The sequence below is a fragment of the Morone saxatilis genome, unplaced genomic scaffold, assembly GCF_004916995.1.
Source record: "Morone saxatilis isolate NCDOM2014 unplaced genomic scaffold, NCSU_SB_2.0 Contig8, whole genome shotgun sequence".
NCBI classification, from domain to species: Eukaryota; Metazoa; Chordata; class Actinopteri; family Moronidae; genus Morone; species Morone saxatilis.
The window spans coordinates 3868273-3877184 of record NW_023340257.1 but is presented as its reverse complement, the minus strand read 5'-3'; the positions used below and the strand labels follow the sequence as shown (position 1 = coordinate 3877184).

The window sequence follows — 8912 nt, the reverse complement described above, 5'->3', positions numbered from 1 at the left end:
CACACACTGATGGCAGTGCCAGCTGCTCATCAGAAGCAGAAACTAATCCCATTCACACATCACCAATTTGAGGAGCTTTTTTGGCAGTATCTTGCTCAAGGACACTTTGAAATGCAGCAGGAGGAGTTGGGGATTGAACTGCCAACCTTCCTATTACCTAATGACCAACTCTACCTCCACCCATCATGACAGAAGCTAGGACTCCTCACACTCCAGGATCCTCATGTTCACATATATGTTTATCAGCCTGTCTCTGTGAGGGTCTCCACACTCACCTTGGTTCAGGAAGGACAGCATCACATACAGGATGACTAGCAGCACGAGCACAATGAAGCCAACAGTGAGGGTAAACATCCAGCTGCTCGGCTCTAGGGAGAGAAAACAGACAACAAGTGTGAGGTTACAGTAGGTGTCAGATGTGTTCCTCTGCTGCCACTGTGTGGTAGCTTGCAGTACTGCAGTGCAAACAGCGTGGCCTCTTCTCACCTTCAACAGTGAGGATGAAGCTCTTCCTGATGGGCACTCTCAGAGACTTATGGGAGACGCTGCATGTAAACTGTTTGCCTGAGTTCCTGAGCGAAGCCTGGAGGTAGAAGAAAGCGGACAGCGAGTAGGTCTTGTCCTGGTTGTGTCTGTGGCTGGACAACAGGATGTTATCGAGCACCTTCGGGAGCGGAGCGCCCACCCTCTGGCCTGCTAACGCTGGGTCCTGCACATGCCAAACTATGTTCACATCCAGAGGGTAGTAACCCTCCGCATCACAGACAACCTTCTGCTCTCCGCCCTCCTGCAGTGAGAGAGTGGGTCCAATGTTGAGGGAGACACGGGGAGCCTCTGAGGAAACAGCAAAACTTTCATGAGTTTGACTCCAGCTGCCAACCTCAGTGATCTTTATAACAGAGAGTCACTTCTGTTGTCTGCTGGTCACACACACAAAAAAGTATTCACTACTTTCTGACATTATTTAGAGCAATTAGTATCACATCTTGCCATTACAGTTAAGCTCGTAACCAATCATGGATATATGCACACGCTGTGTGCATAAATGTGACTACGTAGCAGGATGATATTGAAACAAAATATTACAGGAAAGACTTCATTTATTTTAAATTACATTTTGCCCATTTCATAGGATTTTCAGTCAGAATTTTGCAGTATTTTGATAGTATTATGTGTTTTTGAATTAATTCTGCACACAAGTGGAAAGCAGCCAAGGAGTGTGGCCTCGATGAAGCAGCAAATTTGTCTTTGTCTTTTTAAATGTTGATTGAACTACAGCTAAACACTATTAAGGGAATAGTTTTAGGAAAAACACTTATTCAGTCTTGCCTCTAGAGGTAGATGAGAAGACTGATAGCACTTATGTCCATATGTTCAAAATAAAGCTGGAGACTGTTTGGCTTAGTTTAGCACAAAATAACGAGAGGAACAGCCAGGCTGGCTCTGTCACAAGATGGCAACATCTGCCCCACGTTATATCTTGTGTTTGTACAAAAAAACAAAGTGTGAAAATGACAAGTTGTGGTTTAAGGGTTGTGTACCAGACTATTTCCTGGCCGGGCCAGTGATTCTGGAGACTCCTGTTAAAACAAGCCCTGACATTTAATACTACTATCCTCTCTCTGACACTTCCTCACCTTCGATTTGCAGAGTTATGTCCAGACTGGAGAACAAAGGCATCACTGACACCGAACAAATGTAAGTCCCTTCACTGCTCATTTTGGTGAAGGGGAGGGTATAGGAAGCGTCTCCGCCGGCGAGGCTCTTCAGCCCAACACCGGTCCCGTGGGTCTGCCCTGAGCGGCTGGTATGGCTGAAGAGTCTGTTTCTTTCTCCACGATACTGCCAGTACCACTCCACAGTCATGTTGGGCCCTTTGTGGTCAATAGCAAACTGGCAGTGGAGCTTTTGTTGGGACCCCAGGCCTGCTTTCACCGATGGAGATTGTGTTTTCATGACCATGACAACTATAGAAACAGTGGCAAGACAGAGATACATTTTGGTTAATAGACATGAACACAGACTGGGATTAAACTCAGATATGGGACTGATATTAATACAGACTGTGGTGAGAGTTACCTGATGTGGTGAGTATCTCTCTGTCCGCGATAGCAGACCAGCTCCGGTAGTCCTGCTGCCCTGAGGGGGGTTGGTCAGATGGGTGTCTGAGGAACCCGATGACAGTGGACAGGCCCTTGCTGTGTTTGAGGGTGCAGCTGAACCAGCGGTTGTACTCACTGGGGCCCTGGACCGGCCAGCGGACATGAATGCCTTCTGTACTGTACCTGCGCAGCTCACACTCCAGATGCTCTGCTTCCACTCCCTCGACGTACCGCCGCAGGTCCAACTTAGATCCTAGAACAGAACAGAATACAATAGAACACCATAGGATACAACAGCGTTCAGTCTGTTACTCCTCCAGGCTACAGGTCTTACCGGTGACTAGGAAAGTAATGGCTTGTGGGTTAACAGGAGCGTCTCCTTTTTGACCAAACTGCAGCATGGCCTCTCTGTGGATGAGCTCAGTCTCAGTGTGACCCTCTTTATTGGAAAACACATGTTCATCAGTGAACTTACAGGGCAGCCATGGCATCTGATGGACACACTGCACACCTGAGACACACAGCATCAAACAGCACAGTCAGCTAACATATAGCATGGTATACTGTAGTATAGTTACAGTGCATTATAGTATTACATATTACAGCACAGTGTAGTATAGTTTAGTGTGTTACAGTAAAGCAAAGTATACTATATTATATTATAGTACAGTAATACTTTAGTATAGTACAGTATCGTATATTACAGTGTAGTATAGTATAGTACAGCTCAGTACAGTACAGTATTTATAGTAATACTGTAGTATAGTCCAGTATATCGCAGTATACTGTAATTTAAAGTCTAGTATGGAATATTACAGTGTAGTATAGTATATTACAGCACATAGAATAGTGTAGTATAGTAGAGTATATCGCAGTATACAATAGTACATTACAGTAAAGTGGTGGCCATTTCATTCATGTCTTATGAGTTAATTCAATCCGACACAGAACCCGACCAAACGGCCACGGTGGTAACACAGCTGCAGACAGTAACTAACCTGCACACAGGTACGAGTAAATGAGTATCTTTAGGATCAGAGCCATGGTGGTTTATCGGTGAAATATCTCCTCGCAGCTGGAGACCCCCACTGAGTTGTTCAGTTGCAGGTTTACTTTCACTTTCATTTTAAGAGAAAAAAAACTTGCTTGGCCCGTCCCTCGCGCGCATCACGTGTTAGGCAGATGATATATCACTGACCAAACATTTTAAATATAGACTGTACAATATATGTCGCGAAATTGTAAAAGATACAACGAGTGTTATAGATACTGTTAAATTAGTTATTTCTATGCAACATGTTCGCTGTACACTAGTGAATGCCACGTTACTCATAAAACCAGGAAACACAAAACTTTCCAACCGCAGCTGCAGACACTAAGCGACTGTTGATGACGGAGTGAACATTAAGGTCTTTACGCCGTCCAGCCTGCAGTACTCACTCCGCCCTGCGGTGGCGCTGTGGGGACGGAACAGACAGCAGCGGGTCCCTCTTGTGGTCGGACTCTGACGCGGAACAGCGGAAGCGCTCCATATGAACTGGTTAACGTGCTGCTGTCTGTGTGTGACAGGCCGTGTTGCGTTCATTGTGTGATATTAGTGATTGAGAGGACGGACACACTGTTACACTCTGCGGATCAGCTCCAATGGGAATAAAAACCGGACTGAAAGCAGCTCTCAGTGAAGTATCTCTCCTGCGTTTAGCTGTTCCACAGCAGCAGTGACACTGATGATGGACAAAGGTAAAGGACAGTTTCTGTGTAATGGAGTTCTGACACTTTATTACATGGGAAATGTGACGCTACAGTCACTTAAAGTTATCTAAGTATCGGCGATGCTGCATCTCAGAACTGAGACTAAAGTATGTCAGTGTATACGAAACATTACTTATATATACTTAAATAGTTTACACTGTTCTCTTCCGGGCTCCAAGATTTATCTGTGGTGGAAATAAAATGCAACAATTACAAGAAAAACCAAACCAAACATTTTGGCAGATTATAAAAAACTTGAAAGCAGATTTTTTATTTCTGATTTATTAAATGATGATACTATAATAAACCCATGAAGATGACAGAAAGTTTAATGGGCTATTAAAACCCTCTGATTTCAACTTCATATATCAGAGGATGCTTTAATTCCTGTTCTTATTTCAGGAATATATTATTAGTCATATGATGGTAAATTAAATATCTGGCTCTGGGGAATTATAATGGACATTTACACCATTATATGACATTTTATAGATGAAACCATTAGCCAAATGAATTGATAAGAATATTTTTTAGTTGCAGTTCCTCCTGACCTCTTATCTGTGGTAGCTAATAAAGTAGAACTGGTTAGTTGGGAGTGTATTGCTGTACTTGTGTACTGTTTCTTTGAATGAATGAAATATTGTCTTTGCTTAGTGTGGACGTCTGCTCTCTTGTGCTTTCAGATTCAGCCGTTATTCAGGGTGCCTTCCTCCTGGCTGATAAACTATGTCTCCCCTCGTCCCTGTCGTCCATTCAGAAAGCTGACTGGAGCAGGGTGGGACATCCGGTCCTGGAGGCGATCAGAGAAATCTGCGGACAACATGATCCCGGTGCACACCCGACTACAGCGGCCGACAGCTGGATGAAGAAAGTAGTTTGTGTTGTGTGGCTGAAGCTGTTGTGCAGGGAGACTGGCGACGACGTAGAGATGGGCTGGAGGGAGAACCCTTTCTTCCCCCTCCAGAACGGCCTCCCTGAGGTCAACCATGTTGTCCTGCTGGAAGTGGTGAAGTCGATGGCAGCTGCTCAGACATTTGCCAATTTCCTCTTGTGTCTTCCTCAAACTCAGATCTGCACTCAGCTCGAGAAGCTGGTGCAACACGTGAGCAGCAGCCCTACCAGAGAGGAGGATGTCCGACTTTTTCTGGAGGTGTGGTGGGAACTGTGGAAGGGCCGGGATGAGCAGAAAGCGGGAGGAGAGGATAGCATAGAGACGATGTTCGCTACACAATTTGCTCGTCTCTCATCCAAGTCTTCCAATCTGTCCCCTCAGGCTGCAAAGAGGTTAAAGCTAGACCCATTAAATCTACCAGCGTCGTCGCCAACCACAGATATCCTGCACATTCTCCTTCATGCACTTAAAGATATAAAAGATCACATATCTACAACAGACCTTTGCCTTCAGGCCCTCTCCATTTCTCTTGATGCTCTTTACACATCCTTCCTGATAGACCAAGCAGTCGTACTTTCACCCAAAGAGAAGATGCACATCCTGTCTAAAGTTGTCAGCATCAGAGAAAAGAATGAAGAGAAACTGAGTCCTGAACTTATTTGTGAGGCACAGAGAGATCTACTTGCTTCTCACGCACCATCTCAGTTTCAGCCCAGCAGGATGGCGCTTAGAGAAGCCTTGAAGATAATTACAGAGCTTGTTCAGTTCTGGAAAAACAGTGGGCTCCTGAAGGCCTGTGACAGCACCAGTCCTAGCTACTCCGCATTCAAACTAGAGCAAAGTGTCCAGAGAGTCCTCACAGCTCTACAGAAAGCAGAAGTGTCTGTGACTGAAATGGCCGATCAAGAGGCAGAGAAGAATATACTGAGAGGTTTACTGGAGTCACTGGCTTTCCCTGCTATAGAGAGCACCCCCGAGGTGACTGCGAGGGTCACCTCCATCATCATCAGTCACCGCCTGGATGACTATCAGAACTTTGCAGCGTTATTTGCTGGCGAGAAGAGCTGGGCCGCCTGCGACGAGCTGTGGATGGACTGCCTGGAAAAGAACCGGGTAGCCTTCCAGCAATGCGACACGCTCATCAAACTGACCTCCACCCTCATGAGTAAACTCCACAGCCAGAGCATGAGCGTGAGCCAGTGCAGGAAGCTGATGAAAGTCACCGCAGACATTTTCTCTGCGCTGTCCTTAGAAGACAAGAACAAAGCGTTGGCTGCCATGCTGAGACTGTCCAGCAGGGGGTTCTTCGGGTGTTCCGTCCCCTCTGCTGTGACCGGCGGCTTTGATCAGGAGCTCAACATGGCCTTCAATTGCATCATCCAAGGAGGGGGTGGAGCGTCGGCAGCAGCGTCGCAGGGCAATCTGAACACAGCAGTGTCTTTGGTCGCAAGAGTTGCGTTTCAGAACCCCGAGGCCACTCTCAGGTCTTGTTGTCATTCAGCCGTTTTCAATAAAGGTGCTTTCTCTCTTATGGCTAAGATCCTGCAGCAGCTTCCTGGACTCAGAGGACAGAGGGAAATAAAAGAAGAAGCTCAAAGTGATGATGAAGAAGAAGAGGAGGAAAGTAGAGATGAAGAAAAGGATGCTTTGAATGGTAGCGGTCTACTCTGTAGGTGTCTGCAGGAGATAATCAAGACCAAATCATTGTCAGCCAATGAGAAGGAGCAGTTCCTCAAGTGTCTGGGTCTGCTGATGATGCCAGTCATGACAGTTGAGGGAGAAGAAAGGAGGCAAAGCTTTCTGCCACCTCAGGAGGTTGTGAACAACTTCGTCCTGCCTAACCTCTCCACTGTGGGTGAGTGTCCTGTGGTATTCATGCTATAAAACTAATATACGTCTTTTCAGGATCAAATGTTGGTTAAGCAATAGTCACTGTTTAAAAAGTGTTAATCAGACAGAAAGACCAGTATGATGCTGATATTTTCCTCTGTGAAGAATGAATGAGATATTGTGATGTGAAAGAGCTTACTATGTTTATGATGACTATCATCAGCTTCACTCCACAAGTATCAGCATTGGTTTGAAAAGATAATCTTTAACTCAAAGTCCACTCATTAGCTTTTTAGAGCTTTCAACCACGTCTCACAGCCTGTAGTTCCCCTGGAGGTTGGTCCAAGGTTACAGTGTGATTATTCTGTGGGCAGACACCATCACATTTAAAGCAGTATTTACAGATGTCTTTTCAGCCAACATTGACATATTATCAGGGTAAACAGTTGTGTATTTACACATCCGGCAGACACACAGCCTCCCTACAGGTGTCACTTTTGTTCAAACACACCTTTCTGTATTCCCTCCAGGTCACAGCTCCTTTGATATAGAACTGAGTCTGCAACTTCTCCACACCGCTTTGTCTGTGGACGTCCAGGAGCCAGACTCATGTCCTCACTGGGTGTTGGACTGCTCTCCCTTTCCCCTTCTCTACATCCTGGCCCAGCTGCACAGCCAGACTCTCAGGTTTGCATGATGAGTGTTTTTATGGCCTACAATCCAGATCCACATACTGTCTTATTATTCTATAATAGTGACAACTTTAACTGTAACTTTCAACACATCAAAATCTCTGCCAGGTGTTGGGAGCAGACAGCAGAGGGCACTGTCTACCACTTGTCAATGGACACCAAGGAGCTGCTGCTGTCCGTGCTGACCACGCTGGGACAGGTGGTGGGTGCAGAGGTGGCGGCGGCCCCCAGCAGCTGGTCCAGAGCTCTGTTCTGGCTCTACAACAAGATGGAGGAACTGGACTGGACCGTTCGTTTCCACCTGAAGCCCGTTTGGGGGGACCATTTTAAAAACGAGGTGCCCTCGTCTCTGTTGACCGTGTGTAATCTACCTGAGCAGGTAAGAACTCCTTTTGATTATATGATATGATATATGATGATATCGTGAGTTTCTTTTCAGGGGCAGTAAAATGCACAAAGACATCAAGGTATCATCCTCCATGCGTAGACACATAACTAATTGCATGAAGTCCTTTGACACAGTGCATGCTGGGAAGTTTTCCCACATCCCTTCCTCTGGGTAGAGCTGGAAGGATTATTTGAGTCTATCATTTCCTTGATTAATCGATTAGTTGTTGTTGTTGATCCTAAAGAGCAAAGGTGACGTCCTGAAAGATATTCACATTTGAGAAGCTGAAATCGTAGAATTTTTTATTTAAAAAAAATGATTAATTATTGAATAATCGATTTATTAAAATAGTTGACCTCTAATCAATTAATTAAATAATTGTTAGAACTCTACTCCCTGGACACAGGCAGTAATGGCAGTATTTTAGCATCATTGTCTGTGATCACGGCAAGAAGGATCTGGGTTTAAACCTGGAGGCCGACTGCAGTCTGTCTTTGTGTTGCCTTTTTATGGACAAAATAATTAATTAGTTAATCAACAAAATTGTGTGAAGAGGATGACAGTTTCCAAGAGCCAACACACCAGCTCCAGACAGCAATACTCATAACACTCTTGCTACTATAGCTAATATCTTCACAAACTAGAAATAGGCTGAATGTCAGTGGGCAAGTAATTTAACATTACCTGACACATAAACCCTGGCTGGAATAACAAGTTAATGTTGTGTGGCTCGGTCTGATCCACTTTGTTTGTTTTACCATTTACAGAGCCAGAGCTGTGCACAAACACCAGCAGACTCTGAGGAGATATTTGCTGAATTAATCGCTAACCCCACCATTAATAAATAATAGAAATAATCATCTGTTGAAGCTCTTCAACCTGTACATTGTTTCAGGAGGTCTGAATCTGGACTCTTAAAACAAAGTGACATCTGTCAGTGGCGCCGTTGTAAACCCATGATCTTGTCTAGCCAAGGTCCTCTGTTCCCTGTTTCTACAGAAATGCAATAAAATAATCTTAAAATAGTTGATGATAAGCTGTGTGAACTTTGAGCTGGACCAGACCAGCCCACCTGCCAGCAGGACTGTGTGCCAAGTTCAGTACAGCCTTGTTTTTGTTTCTCTCTGCATTTAAACCATTCCTGCTAATATGTATGCTACCGTTGCCAAGTGCTTGTTCATGGTGGGAACTGTTGGGTCTCTGTAAATAATTTATAAATAAAAGGAGTCTAGACCTGCTCTATAAGGTCAAAGATC

General features: G+C 44.9%; 2 protein-coding genes across 2 annotated transcripts in view; one reads left to right on the top strand and one right to left on the bottom strand.

Moving 5' to 3' along the window:
- Nucleotides 1-3278, bottom strand: part of dhrs13b.2 (dehydrogenase/reductase (SDR family) member 13b.2) — a 4914-nt gene extending 1636 nt beyond the window's left edge. Inside the window, exons 1-6 of the mRNA XM_035679601.1 lie at nucleotides 3101-3278; nucleotides 2437-2613; nucleotides 2080-2355; nucleotides 1638-1967; nucleotides 487-834; nucleotides 276-368 (exon numbers count right to left, since the gene is read on the bottom strand). Coding sequence (XP_035535494.1) covers nucleotides 276-368; nucleotides 487-834; nucleotides 1638-1967; nucleotides 2080-2355; nucleotides 2437-2613; nucleotides 3101-3146 — 1270 coding nt within the window. The 5' untranslated portion in view covers nucleotides 3147-3278. The remainder of the gene's footprint in view (nucleotides 1-275; nucleotides 369-486; nucleotides 835-1637; nucleotides 1968-2079; nucleotides 2356-2436; nucleotides 2614-3100) is intronic.
- Nucleotides 3279-3469: 191 nt separating this feature from the next.
- gemin4 (gem (nuclear organelle) associated protein 4) overlaps nucleotides 3470-8912 on the top strand; it is a 6981-nt gene continuing 1538 nt past the window's right edge. The window contains exons 1-4 of the mRNA XM_035679600.1: nucleotides 3470-3842; nucleotides 4538-6601; nucleotides 7107-7263; nucleotides 7377-7647. Coding sequence (XP_035535493.1) covers nucleotides 3830-3842; nucleotides 4538-6601; nucleotides 7107-7263; nucleotides 7377-7647 — 2505 coding nt within the window. The 5' untranslated portion in view covers nucleotides 3470-3829. The remainder of the gene's footprint in view (nucleotides 3843-4537; nucleotides 6602-7106; nucleotides 7264-7376; nucleotides 7648-8912) is intronic.